Genomic DNA, 19,905 nt, shown 5'->3' with positions numbered 1-19,905 from the left:
GGGTAAGCCCCCGCGTGGTGTCCGAGGCCGAGGGGGAGCCGAGGGACCCGAGCACCGGGTGCGCCAGCGCCATGCCCACCCTCGCACCCGCCCGCCCCGCACGCGGCCTGGGCGCTGGGAGCGCGTGAGGGTGCGCGCGTCGCCCACCCGCCACGCAACTCACCTAGCACCACCGCAGCCACAGTGGAGAGTAGCAACCAATTATTCCTCAGGAAGCGCTTCCAGTCGCGTCCCTTCTTCGCCGGCTTCCCCATGGCTGGCGCCCGGGCTCGGAACCACAGCAGAGGCGGCCGCTCTTGTGCGTGGGGTTCGGCCGTGCGCGCTGGGGCCGGGGGAGCCCGGGGACCGCCGGTGGCTCCGCGGCTCAGTGCAGGAGGGATGCGGGCGCGCTGGGGAGAGGGTGTACGTTGGCCGCTGCCGCCGCCGCCGTCGCCGCCTCCGTCGCCACCTGAGCTCGCGCGCCGCGCCTGCACCCCGTGCTAGCTCGGTGGCCGTGCGTGGCGGGCGCGCCCAGCTCCTCCTGCCGCCGCCGCGCTCTGCGGCGCCGCGGCCAACCAGCGACGAAAAAGGGAGGAGCGGCCGTCCCAGGGAGGAGGGCGGGTGGGTGCGTGCGTGCGTGGTGCGCCCGGGGGTCCCGGTGGAGCAGGCGTGGGAGGGCGCCCACGCTGTGGCTGCAGCGGGGACGGCTACTCAGGGACTGCTGCGCTCCTCCCCAGCCTTAGGCTGGAGCCTTGCGCTTTTTTTTTTTTTTTAATTTAATTGGTCAGGCTAGGTTTTCGGATTTATGGTTTCCTCCTCTCCCTAATCCAGAGGGGCGGAGTCGCTGGCCCCTTTGGTTTGGACTTCATTCGGCACACCCTCACGCCTCCTCTTTCTCCATACCAGCCACTGCCAGTGCAGCACCGCAGTGGGGAGAGTCGGGGGCAACTGAGTTCTGTCCTGGGTCCCATTTGCTTCTCCACCGCAGCCTCGGATTGGCCAGCAGCCTGGAAAGCCTCCTAGAAGCGTCTAGGAGGAGGGGAAAAAAAGAGTGCTGGGGGGAGTGAGCAGGACAGGACTTTGTGAACTTTCACACGAGGCCTCTAACTCCCCTGCCCCCACAGGTATTATTAACTCTTCTCCTCAAGCCGAGGGAGGTGACGCTCCCACAGGATGGTCTGTGGACCCAGGGCTTGGAATGGGCCCTCTTAGAACTTCACTGCTACTCCTTGCGACTGGCTCTGTGGCCGCCCAAGGCCCCAAAGCTGTGAGACTTGGCAGAATAATTGGGACTGAGAACCCGACGGAGCCGTTCTGAGGAGAAGGTGGGCGGGCCCATCCCTAAGGCCAGATGCTTTGGAAAGGCCAACACAGGAGAGGTGGAGAAACTAGGTAAGTGCAGCTAAGTGAATTTTCTAATTCTCTTCCATTCTTCTACCCAGTTTTTTCACCCTCGCTTATACAAAACTTTTTCCTTCCCTTTTACCACGCCACCACCTCTGCAGCTCCAGTCTGCCTTCTCATCAGCTTTCCTAACGTTAAGTCAGCCCTGCACCTTTTTGCTATTGTAGAGTCTCCTCTGATTGGGGAGGGTGGGGGAATCTCCCAGCTAGATTTTCTGGTGACTAACCTCTCACAATTAGAGCTCCATTCCTTTGGCTTAAATTGACAGAAGTGTCCTTGAAGAGAAAATAAGTTTTATGAACCATGTACACTTTAGTATGAATGAGTTTATCAGCTCCTTTCCAAAAAATAAATTTTGAGAGAAGGAAAGCTAGAGGGACACCAACGTGTCCAAGACATCCATCCCACAGTAAAAAAGCTGGAAATACTCAGATGTTCAACGTGAAGAGTGGTAAATATATTATGGAACTGCCATGCAACTGTACATTATGCAGCGTCTATAAAAGAAGTTTATGAAATTTCTAATAGCATAGGATGGCACATGTCATAGTATGAGGGAAAACCGGAAGATGAAAATTGTATATATCATGTGATCACAACTATGTAAAACAAACATAGAACAAAACCATGTACTTAGAAAAAAGTCTAGAAGGAAACACAAAATTTTAACAGTGGTCATTTTTGGGTGATATTATTACTTGAATCTTTTTGCTTTCTATTTTTCTATATTTTCTAAAGTGTTTACCATAAGCATACCTGTGCCCATTACAGTTGTGGATAGGGCTGTATTTAAGAAATAAAAAGGTCCTAAAGAGAAAAACGTGGAAGAATCTAAGCAGACTTTGTACATCACAATTTTTTGAGGTGTATGTAGTGAGATAATTACACCTGGGTTTTGGGAGTAGGATATTTAGGTTTAAATCCCAACACTACCATTTACCAGCTGGGTTACCTTGGGCAAGTTGCTTAAATTTTTTGTGTCAGTTTCTACATCTGTAAATGTGGGCATTAATAGTATTTATCTCATGAGGGTATTGTAAGAACTGAATACAAGAATGTATGTAAAAGACGTAGAACAGTGTCTGGCATACAACTGTCATCATGAGTTTTACTTGGGGGTCAACCTGGACAGGCATCTTTTTACTTCCTCTCGTTGCCTGCCTGTCATGAACACACCCTGAGCCACTTCACACCCACAAGAACCCTTGTATACGTATTTTTTATTATTAATTTTTATTGGAGTATAGTTGCTTTACAATGTTGTGTTAGTTTCTGCTGTACAGCAAAGTGAATCAGCTATATGTATACATATATGCCCTCTTTTTTGGATTTCCTTCCCATTTAGGTCACCACAGAGCACTGAGTAGAGTTCCCTGTGCTATACAGTAGGTTCTCACTAGTTATCTGTTTTATACATAGTAGTGTATATATGTCAATGCCAATCTCCCAATTCATCCCACCCCCCTTTTCCCCCCGGTATCCATATGGCTGTTCCCTACGTCTGTGTCTATTTCTGCTTTACAAGTAAGTTCATCTGTTCATTTTTCTAGATTCCACATATAAGCAATATTATACGATACTTGTTTTTCTGACTTAACTCTGTATGACAGTCTCTAGGTCCATCCACGTCTCTGCAAATTGCACAATTACTAGAACCCTTGTATATTGGTCAATAGTAATTGCCTTTAGAATTACAATCAGTGGACCCTGAATCTATTGTACTTTCACACCTAAAGCCCATATAGTACATATTCATTTTATGCTTATTTAAATTATGCAATTTTAGGATAGTGCAATATAAAAAGAAAAATAGAGTCTAAACATACACACTCATTTTGAAATAATTAAAATCTCCTAAATTAAAAATAAAAGTCAAGAATCGAATAAGTTCAAAGCACGTGGGCCAAGTGAATTATGAACTATGTTTATGCTATTGCTACATGGCAGGTCCACTTTAGCTGGTAATAAAAGGTAATTAATAAGCAAACACTTATAATACACTTAACATTTGCCAGACACCCTTCTAACCACTTTATACATAGTAACTACTTTGGTCCTCACAACAACTTAATGAAGTAGGGACTATTGTTACCTGCTGGAAGAATCAAGTGAGATATTGTGTATTATTATTATCTTCATTTTACAGCTGAGGAATCTGAGGCAAAAAGAGGTTAAGTAACTTGCTTAAGTTCCCTCCATTATTAAGAGAAGGATCAAGGATTGAAGTAGATGGTCTTGCTCAAGCTAAATGCACAAACTCTGCATTAAACCAGGGGTCCCCAACCCTCGGGCCACAGACCGGTACCGGTTCATGGCCTGTTAGGAACTGGGCCGCACAGCAGGAGGTGAGCAGCAGGCAAGCGATCGAAGCTTCATTTGTATTTACAGCCTCTCCCCATCGCTCACATTACCGCCTGAGCTCCGCCTCCTGTCAGAGCAGCGGCGGCATTAGATTCTCATAGGAGCGCGAACCCTACTGTGAACTGTGCATGCGAGGGATCTAGGTTGCGCGCTCCTTATGAGAATCTAATGCCTGATGATCTGAGGTGGAGCTGAGGCTGTGATGCTAGCACTGGGGAGCGGCTGCAAATGCAGATTATCATTAGCAGAGAGGTTTGCACAGAGACCATAATAAATCAATTGCTTGCAGACTCATATCAAAACCCTATCAGTGGGGCTTCCCTGGTGGCACAGTGGTTAAGAATCCGCCTGCCAATGCAGGGGACACGGGTTCGTGCCCTGGTCTGGGAAGATCCCACATGCCGCGGAGCAACTAGGCCCGTGAGCCACAACTACTGAGCCTGTGCGTCTGGAGCCTGTGCTCCGCGACAAGAGAGGCCGCGATAGTGAGAGGCCTGCGCACCGCGATGAAGAGTGGCCCCCGCTTGCCACAACTAGAGAAAGCCCTCGCACAGAAACGAAGACCCAACAGAGCCAAAAATAAATAAATAAATAAATTAATTAAAAACCCCTATCAGTGAGGGGCAAGTGACAATTAAGCTGCATCTGGTGGCAGGCTTTATAATGGCAAGTGAGTTGAAGTACTTCAGTTGTACAGCTGCATCTGGTGGCAGGCTTTAAGTCAGAATCCGACACGTATTTTAGTCCACACGTGTCCCACCCATTATTTTATTTACCACTTCCGTCCGTGCCTCTTTCCCACACTGTACACTTGTCTCAGTCACAGTTTTGGTAAGCCCACAAGGTAACCCTAGCCAAAATGAGTAAAAAACAAACATCACTGGAGAGCTTCTTTGAAGAAGGGTAAAGCCCCAATGATGAGACAGCTGAAGACTCTAAGACTGCCAACAAAAAGAAAGAGGCATTTAAAAGAAAATACCGAGAGTCCTACTTAAATTACAGGTTCATTGCAACAGGTGATTCACATTCTCCAAGCCCACTTTGTATAATATGTGGTGACCGGCTCTCCAATGAAGCCAAGAAACCTTCAAAACTGCTTTGTCACATGGAGACCAAGCACCCTGCATTAAAAGACAAGCCTTTGGAGTTTTTCAAAAGAAAGAAACGTGAACACGAAGAACAGAAGCAATTATTGAAGGCCACTACTTCATCAAATGTGTCTGCACCGAGAGCATGGTCCTTAGCGGCTAACTGCATTGCTAAAGCTAAGAAGCCCTTTACTATTGATGAAGAGTTGATCCTGCCTGCTGCTAAGGATATTTGTCATGAACTTTTAGGAGAGGCTGCAGTTCAAAAGGTGGCACGTGTTCCTCTTTCAACTAGCACCATAACTAGATGAATTGATGAAATAGCAGAGGATACTGAGGCACAGTTATTAGAGAGGATTAATGAGTCACCGTGGTACGCAGTCCAGGTTGACGAGCCTACCGATGTTGACAACAAGGCAACAATGCTTGTTTTTGTGCGATATATTTTTCAGGAGGATGTGCATGAGGACATGTTATGTGAACTTTTGTTGCCAGCCAACCCCACAGCTGCAGAACTATTCAAGTCTTTGCATGATTACATATCAGGAAAACTGAATTGGTCATTTTGTGTTGGTATATGCACAGATGGAGTGGCTGCCATGACTGGATGGCTTTTTGATTTCACTACTCGGGTCAAAGAGGTCACTTCTGAATGTGAGTCTATGCACTGTGTCATCCATAGAGAAATACTGGCTAGCCAAAAAATGTCACCTGAACTTAACTGTTTTGCAGGATGTAATTAAAATTATCAACCATATTAAAGTACATGCCCTTAACTCACGTCTGTTGGCGCAGCTCTGTGAGGAGATGGACGCAGAGCACACACGTCTTCTCTGATACACAGAAGTGAAATGGCTTTCTAAAGGTAGATCACTGGCCAGAGTTTTTGAGTTATGAGAGCTGCTCCAGAGATTTCTTTTAGAAAAACAGTCACCCCTGGCAGCACATTTCAGTGACACAGAATGTGTCGCAAAACTTGCTTACTTGTGTGACATATTCAACCTGCTCAACGAACTCAATCTGTCACTTCAGGGGAGAATGACAACTGTGTTCAAGTTGGCAGATAAAGTGGCTGCATTCAAAGCCAAACTGGAATTATGGGGCCGATGAGTGAACATTAGGATTTTTGACATGTTTCAAACATTAGCAGAGATTTTGAAAGAGACTGAGCCAGGGCCTTCTTTCTCCCAGCTGGTGCATGATCACCTATCTCAGCTTTCAAAAGAGTTTGAGCATTACTTCCCAACCACAAAAGACCCCCGAACTGGGAAGGAATGAATCCACGACCCGTTTGTGAATAAGCCAGGTGAATCGACTTTGTCTGTGCTAGAAGAGGATCAACTGCTTGAGATCTCAAATGATGGTGGCCTTAAAAGTATGTTTGAGACAACTTCAAATCTCCATACGTTCTGGATTAAAGTCAAGGCAGAATGTCCTGAGATTGCCACAAAAGCACTGAAAAGCCTGCTTCCATTTCCAACATCCTATCTTTGTGAAGCAGGGTTTTCTGCAGTGACAGCAACCAAAACGAGATTATGGAGTAGACTGGACTTAAGCAACACAGTTCATGTGTCACTGTCTCCCATCACCTCCAGATGGGACCATCTAGTTGCAGGAAAACAAGCTCAGGGCTCCCACTGATTCTGCATTATGGTGAGTTGTATAATTACTTCATTATATATTACAATGTAATAATAATAGAAATAAAGTACACAATAAATGTAATGAGCTTGAATCATCCCGAAACCATCCCCCCCCGCCCCACCCCCACCCCAGTCCGTGGAACAATTGTCTTCCACGAAACTGGTCCCTGGTACCAAAAAGGTTGGGGACTGCTGCATTAAACCACCACCTCTTATATGAGGAACAAATACAGAATTGTTATGGGAAAATTACTCTTGAGTTACATGAATTTTACTTTATGCAAGATCTTCAAGAATCCCTCCGTTCACATCCAAGAGACACTATGGTGTCCTACAGTGCTGTGCTGAAGTGGAAACTGCATACATTTTATGGGGCAGTGGTTGAACTCTCGAATCCTCTCCCCATTGCTGCTACTGGAACTTAATAATTCCATGTGATTTCTCTGCCTAAGACAAGAAATAGTGTAGGAAGCATCACTTTGGGAAGGGGGGAAATTGGAGACCCCTAGTGCTCAAGTTCTATTCTTTCTTACTTTCTTAGCCTGGGATAGTCATGGACACAAATGATCACAAATTCGAGGAGAGTGAAGAGGCATTTCCCTTGTAAACTCTACCTGAGGGGATCTTGACCACTCAGCTCCTGGAACAAAAACTTCACTCTCTTGGGATAAGATCTTAAAGCCAAGTAGAAAGAAGTGTTAGAATTTTACCCCCTCCAGTAGATGTTAACATCTCCCTTTTTCCAGGTCCCTCACATTTCTCATCCTGCTGAAATACACCTTTGGCCAGTTCTTACTAGATTACATTTTGCCAGTGTGCTTGCTTGCTCTTTTCCTCCCTCCCTCCCTTCCTTCCTCCTTCCCTCCCTCCCTCCCTTCCTTCCTTCCTTCCTCCCTCCCTTCCTTCCTCCTTCCCTCCCTCCCTCCCTTCCTTCCTTTCTTTCTACCATTTAAGTAACTATGCCATTTCCTTTATTGTTATTGTTCCCCACCCCCCTTTTAAATTGTTAACTCATGGACTCTCTTGTTAGTTATTAAAGAAAGGAGACTTCGACTTTGCCACACAAGGTTAAATGAGCAGGTGACAACCTGGCCTTATATATTAATTGGGATAGAAATGGAAAGGGGCATTCAGAAACAAAAAGTAAGGCATCAGCTTCTGAGTGTCTCTCAAAATAGTATGCTGGTTGCATTCTACCCCCATAAAACATATGCAGTTAGATGCTTTGTCCTCAGGCTGTGGTAATGGGGAGAAGGAGGTCATGGGTACCAGAGTCTCCTTCAGCATCTACAGCTGTGCAGCCATTCATGACTGATAGATGGTAAGAAGGATGCTGTCAGCATATTCAGATGCCCTTTTTAGCAATCTCCTTTTTATCTTCCAATCTTGATTTGCATTTCTCTTGGAATTAAAAATGAAGGAGTAAAAGAACTGTAATTCATTAAATCTTCACAGTAGTTCTCCAAGCAATATTTTATAAAGATGATTTGGCCTGAAGAGACTTACATGTTAGTTAGATATCCTTGAACTCTTAGATTCAACAGAACTTTGCCCCATAGGCTTTATTGCTTACTCTGACAAACTGAAGAGCAATTCCGTTTCATTTTAAAATATGAAAAAAATAAGTTATCTGCTTCGTAGAAGCTATGTGTCCTTGAACAAGTCACTTAATCTCTCTGAACCTCAATTTTCTCATCTGAAGATATCATTTAAAATAATACAAATGGTCAATACATATTTGAAACATATGAAAAAATTTTCAATCTCACTAGTACTCAAAGAAATGAACATTTAAACCAATATTTGTTTACCAGCTGAACAAAGATATTTTAACATAAAATATTTTATTTTATTTTTTCACATCTTTATTGGAGTATAAGTGCTTTACAATGTTGTGTTAGTTTCTGCTGTACAACAAAGTGAATCAGCTACATGTATACATATATCCCCACATCCCCTCCCTCTTGAGCCTCCCTCCCACCCTCCCTATCCCACCCCTCTAGGTCATCACAAAGCACCAAGCTGATCTCCCTGTGCTATGCAGCTGCTTCCCACTAGCCATGCATTTTACATTTGGTAGTGTATATACGTCAATGCTACTCTCTCACTTCATCCCAGCTTCCCCTTCCCCCCCATGCCCTCAAGTCTGTTCTCTACGTCTGTGTCTTTATTCCTGCCCTGCCACTAAGTTCATCAGTACCACTTTTTAAAATTCCATATATACGCATTAGCATACGGTATTTGTTTTTCACTTTCTGACTTACTTCACTCTGTATGACAGATTCTAGGTCCATCCACCTCACTACAAATAACTCAATTTTGTTCCTTTTTATGGCTGAGTAATATTCCATTGTATATAATAGCATAAAATATTTTAAAATTCACAATTATAAAATTTATAGTTTTAACATTTTAATTATAAACTTAGAGAAGGTATGGAAAAATGGGCAGTGTCACACACTGCTGGTGGACCTGGAAAATGCTATGATTTTTCTAAGGATAATTAGGCAATTTGTAATCTTTCCATCAAAAGTGTTTGTATTCTTTAATTCAACCAGTCTACCTCTAGAAATTTATACCAAAAAAGTACTACACGGCTGTTTATCCCAACTCAGTTGGAAACAACTTAACTGTGTAGTATAGTAGATTGGCTAAAGATTGATTAAGTGTGTAAAAATACACTGGACAATGGAACACCATTCAGGGATTGAAAAGCATAGTTTAGCAGAATATTAAATTACATGGGAAAATGTAAACACACACATACAACTATGTTTTGAGATGGCAAAAGTAATAAAGAGTGGGTGGGTTGCTTTTTACAATGAAGATGTAGTCATTTATTATTTTTAAACCTAAAAAGATAAAACTTAACGTATGCATATTATAATTCAAAGTAAGTCTCTGTGTGTGTGCGCACGTGTGTATAAGAGTTGTGATATGAAAGTTATTAATGTGCTTTTTTCATTTTCCTTTCTGAGCATATGTTCTTTGCCCTGCTAGGCCAAGGTGTTCATATGCTTAGGAGATTAAGATTTGTTATAGAAGGAACTTAAAGAAAAAAAAGGTACTAACATTACACTTCTGCGTTATATATTATAATAATAATAAATAATAATAATATTAATAATAATAATTGTGAGAAAGAATGTTCCATATTCCTTCATCTCCCCACTAGAATATCAAAAGATCCAGTTCACAGAATTTTCCTGTAGTGTAGGAACGATACCCTTCTATCTATAGCAGCTGTCACTCTACTGGAGCAGGAGGTTAAGACATAGGGGAATTAGAAGAAAAACTTACTACTTTCTAGTCAAGGGAATGGTGGGAGAAGAAACGGAGAGAAGGAGAGATGTTGGTCCTGTTTTCTCTCTCCAGGCAGACTTCATCCAGGAAGGGGGTGTATGTTAGAGAAAAGGGGGTGGCAGCTGTCCCCTACTCCCTATTAGGAGGCTGCTTCCCAGGCTCTCCCTTACCAACCTGGGGTGCAACTACATCAATGCAAATGTGGCAGGACAGTGTGATCAGGCAGCAAGAGGCTCTGAGATTTCACTTCTCAACCACTATCTGTTCCTGGTGGCAGGGATGCTGAGCTGAGAGTCACGGAATGGTCATGGCAGGATGAGGGGACTCTTCTTAGAGTCTGGGGGGAACCCATGTGAACTGGCCTCATGCAGAGAGACTCACTTATTTGTTACTTAGTGATAGCTGAGGTGAGACGGAGGCTGTGGGTAGATGCCTGTAGGCTCTGGCTCTAACAAAGTAAAGCAAAGGACAGAAATACATCTTCACAGCAGCAGATTTCAACCAAGAAGGCCCACAGGGCAAGTTCCAACCAGAAACACAGAGGACAGTGCTCTGGAAACCAAGATCCAAATGAGTCCACACATTACACTGGGTTGTTAATTTTGCATAGTCTCTTTTATTCTACAACAGATGCTCCTTATCTCATTTGTTGAGGGGTCATTTGTCCTACAAAATTCCCCATATTCTGGATTTGGCTGGTTGTTTCTTTCTTTTTTTCCTTTCTTTTTTAAAATATGGAACACTTCATGAATTTGTGTGTTATCCTTGCAAAGGGGCCATGCTAATCTTCTCTGTATCATTCCAATTTTAGTATATGTGTTTCTTCACGGTGGCAATTAATTTGTTTCTCTACCTCCACTCTTTCCTCTAAGCTGGTGATTAGATCTGGAGGTTTGATGATTAGCAATGCTAAGATTGAACAGTGGATTCTGATGTTGCCAGCCTGATTCATCCGTGATAAATTCACCCGTCAACCCTTTTGAATATTGCTTTGGCATCTGTTGGTGATGGTTGCTTAATACCATTTTGTTTAATTCATTCTAATTCTATCATTCCTTCTGAACACATTTGCTGAGATTCTTCCGTAAGAAGAATTTCTACCTCGTCAACTGTTTGGTTACCCTGAAATAGAGTTTGTATGGAAAAGGCAGGATTCATGCTTAATTTCCTCCCTTTATTGGTTTTCTCAGTAATGAATTGGTACACTAGAAACATCCAATGGTGATTGATGAGGTTTTGTTTTCTTATTTTTTGTTAGTATTATTATGAACACATGGATTTATGTGTTGTGGATGGTTTTATGTGTTTCAGTCAGTTATAATCATGATTCTTTTCCTTGCTCCAATTGTCCCATCTTTGGTCAATGGGAACCCCTTCATTTTGACTCCTGTGTCCTTTTGACAGAACTATTTGTCTTCAATAGTGTCCTTATTTTCTGGCTCAGCAAGATGTCCCAAGGCCATCTCTTACATTTCTTGCCCTGGAACTAGAATCAGCCATTTCTCAAAAGAGTCCGGGTTCCTCTTGGTGGAGAATAGTATTTAGAAGCTATGATCTTGGTGATGGAGGGCTCATTGCTACTAGGTTGTCAATGCTTCTAGACCTTTTTAGTGGACAGCCCTCAGAAATACATATTTCATGGTAAGAGACAAATATATAATGAGTTCATACTGATGTTTCCTGTACAATTTTTTTATTATTGTAAAATACTCATAATTAATTTTACCATGTAAACAATTTTTAAATGTATGAGTTTGTGACATTAAGTACATTCACATTATTCGGCAAACATCACCACCGTCTGTCTCCAGGGCTTTCTCATCTTCCTAAGCTGAAACTTTGTACCCATTAAACACTAACTCCCCACTCCCTTTTCCTCCAACTCCTGGAAACCACCATTCTACTTACTATATTTATGAATATTTTCCCTTTTGTGGCTGGTTTATTTAACTTAGCATAATGTCCTCAAGGGTCATCCATGTTGTGGCATGTAATTTCTTACTTTTTAAGGGTGAATTATGTATACATTGATGTATATACCACATATTGTTTATCCATTCATTCGTTGATGAACACTTGGGTTGTTTCCACATTTTGCCCATTGTGAATAATGCTGCTACGATAATGGGTGTATAATTACCTGTTTGAGTCCCTGTGTTCAATTCTTCTGTGTATATATCTGGAAGTGGAATTGCTGGATCATATGGTAATTCTATGTTTAATATTTTGAGGAACTGCCATACCATTTTTTACATTGGCTGCACCATTTTACATTCCAACCAGCAAAGCACAAGGGTTCCAGTTTCTCCACATCCTCATAAATACTTGTTGTCTTAATAGTAAGTATCCTAATGGGTGTGAATCAATTCAAATTTAAGATTACAGAGTTTTGATTAAACTTCTTTGATTTTACTCATATCAATTTTTTCTTTACTTCGAAAATCGTGGTTCCCAAAGACATTAATTGAAGTATTTATTTCCTAATCCTATAATGTATATATAATAGTTTTTAAAAAGTATCAATATTACTTCTAATAATAAGACCACTGAAAGCAGCTTAAGAATTCTTTGTGGTTCTTTTGTCACCTGGATATATACCACAAGGGATATATAGTCAAATTTCTGTGTTTGAAAGTCACTCAACAAACATAACTAAAGAGAAACAGAGTCATAGATACAGAGAATAAACAGGTGTTTCCTCGGGTTGGGGGGATGGGATGAGAGAAATAGATGAGGGAGATTAAGAGGTACAAACTTTAAGTTACAAAGTAAATGTCACAGGTATGAAATGTATAGTGTGGGGAATATAGTCAATAATTATGTAATATCTTTAGTGACAGATGATAACTATTCTTATCATGGTGATCATTTTGAAATGTATAGAAATATCGATTTATTATGTTGGGTACCAGGAACTAATGTAGTGTCGTAGGTCAATCATACTTCAAAAACAAACAGACAAACTCATACAAAAAGAGATCAGATTTGTGGTCATTGGGGGTGGGGGAAAAGGAATTGGATGAAGGTGGTCAAAAGGTACAAACTTCCAGTTATAAGATAAATAAGTACAACATGATAAATATAATGAACACAGCTGTGCGTTATATATGAAAGTTGTTGAGAGTAAACCCTAAGAGTTCTCATCATAAGGAAAAAATCTTTTTCTGTTTCTTTAATGTTGCATCTCTGTGCGATGATGGATGTTCACTAAACTTATCGTAGTCATCATTTCATGATGTATGTAAGTCAAATCATGATGCTGTACACCTTAAACTTATACAGTGCTGTATGTCAATTATACCTCAACAAAACTAGAAGGAAAAAATATCCATGGGTAGAATTCCAAGGAAAATGACCTAAGAGTCAAAAATAATAAAACAGCACAGCAGTTAATGCACTAAATGCCACTGAACTGTACACTTTAAAATGGTTAATTGTATGTTATGTGAATTTTACCTGAAAAAAAAAATTGAATTAAAAAAAAGTCACTTGAAATAATTATTTGCCCTGTGTATTTATGCCATCAATTTGATATACAGTTAGAATCATAGGTTTCCATTTGGTGTCAGTTTTTTTTTATTTTATTCTTTGGTCACACTGCGTGGCATGTGGGATCTTAGTTCCCCCACCAGGGATCGAACCCGTGCCCCCTGCAGTGGAAGCTCAGGGTCTTAACCACTGGATCGCCAGGGAAGTGGTTTTCAAATTTTAGAAATTGGTTTTGAAAAATTCAATAATTTTTAAAATACGTAAAACTTTTACATAGTTCAGTCAAAACTGTAAAACAGCACAGTCAGAGAATTCTCCATCTCCTTTCTTCCTTTACTCCCCTACCTCCCACCATATGTAACAATTAGCAGATATCTCTTACTGTTTGGTTTATCCTTTAGTTGCTTCTTTTTAGGAAATAGAAAGAAATATTTATATTTACATTCTCCTTCCCTTTATTACACAAAGGTGACATTTTACAAGCCCTGTTCTAGGCCTCACTTTTTTTCATTTATCCTGGTGCTCACTTAGTGTTACGTACAGAGATCTTCCTCATTCCTTTTTCTGTTCAATACTCCTTTGTGTAGGTCTTATTGTAAAGAAATCTTCCTCATTCCTTTGAACTGCTACAGAATATTATACTGTGTGAATAAACCCATAGTTAATTTAACAAGCTCCCTACAGCTGCTATGGAGGACAGTATGGAGGTTCCTCAAAAAACTAAAAATAGAGCTATGATATGATCCTGCAATCCCACTCCTGGGCATATATCTGGAGAAAACCATAATTTGAAAAGATAGTGCACCCCAATGTTCAGTGCAGCACTATTTACAATAGCTAAGACATGGAAGCAACCTAAATGTCCATTGACAGATGAGTGGATAAAGAAGAGGTGGTATACACACACAATGGAATATTACTCAGCCATACAAAAAGAATGAAATAATGCCATTTGCAGCAACTAGATGGACCTAGAGATTATCATACTAAGTGAAGTAAGCCAAACAGAGAAAGACAAATATGATATCGCTTATATGTGGAATTTAAAAAAATGATACAAATGACGGGAATTCCCTGGTGGTCCAGTGGTTAGGACTCCATGCTTTCACTGCTGAGGGCCTGGGTTCCATCCCTGATCAGGGAACTGAGATCCCACAAGCTGTGCGGCACAGCCAAAAAAAAAAAAAACTACAAATGAACGTGTATACAAAAACAGAAATAGACCCACAGACATAGAAAACAAACTTATGGTTACCAAAGGGGAAAGGGCAGGGAGAGGGATAAATTAGGAGTTTGGAATTAACATATACACACCACTATATATAAAATAGATAACCAACAAGGATTTACTGTATAGCACAGTGAACTATATTCAGCATCTTCTAATAAACTATAATGGAAAAGAATCTGAAAAAGAATAGATATATATGTATATATATATATGTATAATCAAGTTTTTTTTTTCACACACACACACTGTATTTTATTTTTACAAGAGATAAATAGACTGACACCAAGCATTGTACATGGATGACCACAACAAAAGCAACAGTGATTGCAATTACCAAACATGAAACACGCTCATACTATGTCATAATATTGACATTCAGTCCAGTAATCCTCCACTGTAACAGCTCCTTTACTTTGCAGTGAAAATTGATTTGTATATTCTTTGCCTCTGAGACCTTGTGGGATTTTTGTTTTTTTAATTCAGACAGAAAGTCACAAAAATTATACTCATCCTCATCAGTTCACTCATAATCAAGTATTTTTTATCATTCCAATCAACTTGTTGGTATACAATCTTTATTCCTTTAGTAGTTATACTGGAGATTACTACATCCATTCTTGAGCTTTTAGTGTCTAATATAAATTAGCACTTCCCACATAATGATAAGACCTTAGAACATATTAACTCTGTTTACATTTGATGTTTATGTTGTCATGCATTTTAATTTTACATAAAAACCCCACAAGACAGAATTAATAGTAGTAATAGTATTTTTTTCATATAGTCAATATTCATTTAGGTTTACTCATGTATTTACCTTTTTTGGTGCTCTTAATTCCTTTCTGCATTCTGTATTTTGGCTTGGGATCATTTTTCATTTTCCTGAAGAATTCCCTTTAATAGTTCTTGTGGTGTTGGTCTCATGGCAATGAACTATCTTTGTCTTTGTTTGTCTGGAAGTATCTTTATTTTATGTTCTCTTTCGAAGAACGTGTTTGTTTTTGTCTTAGATCCTACTCTGGCCCAGGGCAGACACTTCATGGTCCAGGCCTTGTGCTGCCCTTTTAGTGACTGCGCTCCTAATGCCGAACTCCCTCCTCATGCCCACATACCAGCTTTGGCCCATCTGAACCTTGGGAGGGTGTTTCTTGCTTGCCTGGTAACCGTGGACCAGTTCTTGCCTGGGCAACCCAGAGAACTTTTTCACTGTCGAGTGGGCTATAACTATATCTTCTCCAACGTGGGTCTGCGTCCCAGCCTTGGGGAAAGGACCTTCTAAATTTGTCCATCCTTGGGTACTTTTGTCAGGACTAGTTTATTCTTTAGCATTCTCTTTATATATTTATAGTTGCTCCCCTGTTGAATTAGTGATTTTTTTTAAAATCAAACTTTCCCCATTTAAATTACTGTGTGATTTCTCTCTACTGGTTAGACCCTGAATGATACACCAACACATATCCCCAGGATAACCCCTTCTGTCATGACGTATTATCCCTATTGGATATATATTATCCAATATAATAAATATATATTGTTAGATTAAGTTTGCTAATATTTTGTTAAGAAGTTATACATCTATGTTATGAGGGATAATGTTCTGTAATTCTATTTTCTTTTAATGTCTTTGTCAGTTTTTGGAATCAGGGTAATACTGGCCTCATAAAATGATTTAGTGTTTCTTCCTTTTCTATTTTCTCAAAAATATGTGTTTGGATTGGTATTACTTTTTCCTTAAATGTTGGATGGAATTCACCAGTGAAGTCATCTAGGCCTGGAGTTTCTTCGTGGAAGTTGTTAACTATGAATTCAATTTCTTTAATTGATATTGGGCTGTTCAAGTTTTCTATTTCTTCTTGGACCAATTTTTGATAATATGTGTCTTTCAATGAATGTGTCCATTTCATCTATGGTATTTATCACAATAATAGTTGTTCATAACATATCCTTATAGCCTTAATGTCTTTTAGGTCTGTCGTGACGTCCTCTCTTTCACTCCTCATGTTGGTAATTTGTGTCTTCTCTTCATATTTTTCTTGATCAGTCTGGGTAGGAACTTGTGAATTTATCAATCCCCCCCAAGTAGAACTAGCTTTTGGGTTCACTGTTTTTCTACACCGTTTTTCTGGCTGGTAGACCACATTTTGGGGGTTCCCTCATCTCTCTGATCTTGTACTCTAAAATTGTGGCTGCTAAGGCAATTTTCTAATGATGTCAGATAGACTTACTGCCTTTAAATAGATTTCATTTTTGTATTTTTTTCTGGCTTTTCAAGTTGTTCTCAACAGGAGCACATGTTGCTTCATTACAGCCAGAAGCAGAAACGTGAGAGAAATAATTTCAGGTGGCTGGTATTGCTGGAAAAGCGCTGATTTGGAAGCAGGATTCTTGGGTTCAAGACTTTTCTCTGTTGCTTACTGATACTGCTGTTAACAACCTTGGGCAAGTCAACTTGACTAAGTTTTAGTTTTCTTGTTTGTAAAGTGGGGATAACAGTAATATCTTACATCACATTGCTTCTGTAAGTATTAAGTAATCCAAAGTGAAACTTTTATGAACTATGAAAAATTTCATGAATATAGCATGGCTCATATTTAATTTGTACAACTGTGGATACCTTGGAGGCAGGGACTGAGTCTTTTTGATCATGATTCCTCAACACCTAGCACAATTCTTGGAACATATTTTGGCTTTTAATAAACCTTTGTTGAGCTCAACCAAAGCTATTTTACATGAATGGTTAAAACTCTTACACACTGACTCAGTATAAATTCATACTGTATGCCCATAGTTATTGGCAACACCTGAATTAAGCTAGATCATGCTGAATTGTTGTTTATTATTGTTATTTAGACTAAAAATGTATACAATATCATGTGTAAACTTCTTGTATTATTCTTATGGGATTATCCTTTTTCTGGCCACAAATAGAAACATGTGCTGAAAATCTATAAATAGAGGGAAATCCCTAAGGGTTGTCTCATAGGAGGAAGAGGTAAAAAGATGCCCTGACTCTGGTAATGCTGTAGGGTGAGTGTGCAAATATAACAGAGGTTCCTAAGTGATGTGTCAGTGCAGCTTATAAGCTCTAACATTCCTTTATAGTTTCTGCACATGGGGCTGTTTGGAGGAATTTAACTACACCACCTACAGAAGACAGGTTTGTGTGTTATCTTAATACCATTTCTGGGTCCCCCCCTGCCCCCTTCCCCCCCATATGCATGCATATCTCTCTCCTCAGTTTTAAATTCAAGGTGAATTTCATTCAGGCTAGATCACTGTTTCCCCAGCTTCAAGATTCTGCATACCACCTTCATAATTCTTTTCCACATCTATGTACCACTTATACTATTTACCTAAGATTTTCCTTGAACTAATTTTATTTTTCCTAAATTAATGTATTTTAAAAGAAAATTATCACTATCGCAAATTGAAAATCAACACCACCTTCCAAGATCGTGGTAAAAATTTTAAAAAATGAAAACAAAACAATTTGTTTTAATTTAAATGCTACAAAGAAATCATTGCCTGTTGAAGACTCTGAGCCCAGGGCCTGCTGTCTTTCAGGGATATACTGGGTCAGATAATCTCTAAGGTCTCTGATTTCAGCTTTCAACATCTATGGTGTTCCAAATATTTTCTCTTCCAACTATTTGTGTATTTCCTCCCTCAGTTCTCACTCATGCAAACTGTCCTTGCCTTATACCTCATGTACAAATGATTCCTTTTTACCAATGACCGCCTCCGTTTTTAGTGTTGAGAGTCAGTATGAAAAAAACTTGGGGATTCTATGTAAGAAATAGAAAAAGGGGGGAAATTGTGAAAAGCAGGAAGTGATTGGGAGGAGGTGACTCGAACAAGAGTCATCCTGCCTCCTTGACCTAGAATAGTTTCCTCTATTTTCCCAAACATATTCTTTTCATTTCCTTTTACTTCCCCTTTGAGGTTTGAGTTAAAATAAGCATATTCTCTAAAAAAGACAGATACCTCTAGAAGGATTCAGAGGCCATTAGTCATCTACACCTAAGTGTAAAATAATCCAATCTACTTATTTCCGTAATACTTGAAATTGCCTACACTGAAGGAAAGGGAATGAAATAATTTTAATGAGTGGTATGTTTTGGAAGACTAGGGGAACATAAGAGGAGAGAGGGTTGGCTGAGAAGGCATGGAGAAATAGAAGATAATAAAAGAAGGTGAGAGAGTCTAAAAGAAAAGTTTAGCATAGTTTAACAATTTCTCTCTTTCCCCTCCTTCTTACCCTATCACCTTAATTTCTGTTCTAGAGACCCACAAGTTAAATTAGTATAAAACATTATAGAGTTCAGCTACTTCCTAGATCAAGTCAACTTTTTTTTTTTTTTTTAACATCTTTATTGGAGTGTAATTGCTTTACAACGTGTGTTAGTTTCTGCTTTATAACAAAGTGAATCAGCTGGCTAGGATTCTCCCCACCATTAGTAAAATTGCTTCTAAGAGAAAATGTATTCTGCATTCTGTGACACAGTATTTCATAACCTGAGAATTGTACAGTGTTCCACACACAGTGGGTAATTAAGAAATGTTATTACTACTGTCTGCCTTTATAAATCTCCAGTGGGACAGAAAATGTCAGGAAGATTGTTAGTATGGACATGGATTTTCCCAAGAGAACAGTTCAACTTTGCTTATAGTGTTTCTGTGTGGTTTAGGTCCTATATTAGGTTTCTTATCATGCTAAGTGCAATGATTGTTCTCATGACTTCCAGGCAGCTTCTGGGTCCATGCTTTTCAAATTGTCTGTGGTGAAGAGCCAGGATTTGTGTGTGTGTGTGTGTGTGTGTGTGTGTGTGTGTGTGTGTCTGATCTGTGGAAGACCAATCTTACTATGCAGCTTGTGCCACATGTGACTCACCACATCATTCTGACAATGCACACACTGTTCTATTACCTCACTCAAGAAGACAATTTGAATAACCTTGAGTTTGGATGTTCTGGTAATGTCAAATTGCTATAACAGCTTCTAAACACACACTCCTAATTTCTGGACTTATCTCATTGAAGAATTATGAAGAAAAGATCATAGACTACACTTGAGTAGTCTGGTCTAGTAGGTGTATTCTGAGAGTTCCTCTTATAAAATGACAAGACCTCTTCAGCCCTGGGGAGTCCTTTTATTGACCTAAAATAAATGTAATATTAACAGTGTGGTTCATGGACAAAAATAATCTAAGAATTATTGGTTTGTAACACAAATTTTCCAACTCACTTGGCATACTCTTGTTGCTATTCTCATTTTTAAAAACTGTACCAGAAAATTAGGAGCCCAGAAAGTTTGGAGACCTTATAATTTTTGCCTATTATTGTAATACCTATATTACATAAACATAATGTGTAAAATAATTTATAAAGCACTTTCTGTCAGGTTAAG

At 40.0% G+C, this 19,905-nt stretch overlaps 1 protein-coding gene and 1 long non-coding RNA gene across 3 annotated transcripts in view; one reads left to right on the top strand and one right to left on the bottom strand.

Annotated features, from left to right (window-relative positions):
• SLC1A1 (solute carrier family 1 member 1) overlaps positions 1-532 on the bottom strand; it is a 73,793-nt gene extending 73,261 nt beyond the window's left edge. The window contains exon 1 of the mRNA XM_082471017.1: positions 164-532. Within this exon, the coding sequence (XP_082327143.1) occupies positions 164-254 (91 nt within the window). The 5' untranslated portion in view covers positions 255-532. The remainder of the gene's footprint in view (positions 1-163) is intronic.
• A 151-nt stretch (positions 533-683) lies between these two features.
• Positions 684-19,905, top strand: part of LOC309665001 — a 132,223-nt gene continuing 113,001 nt past the window's right edge. Inside the window, exon 1 of one of the 2 annotated variants that reach the window (XR_014266141.1) lies at positions 684-1,371. This is a non-coding gene — a long non-coding RNA (uncharacterized lncRNA). The remainder of the gene's footprint in view (positions 1,372-19,905) is intronic. The other variant, XR_014266142.1, reaches the window with a different exon arrangement.

The sequence above is a fragment of the Balaenoptera physalus genome (genome assembly GCF_965194825.1).
Source record: "Balaenoptera physalus genome assembly, chromosome: 7".
NCBI lineage: Eukaryota > Metazoa > Chordata > Mammalia > Artiodactyla > Balaenopteridae > Balaenoptera > Balaenoptera physalus.
The sequence above is the reverse complement of the archived record's forward strand: the minus strand, read 5'-3'. Positions and strand labels throughout refer to the sequence as shown.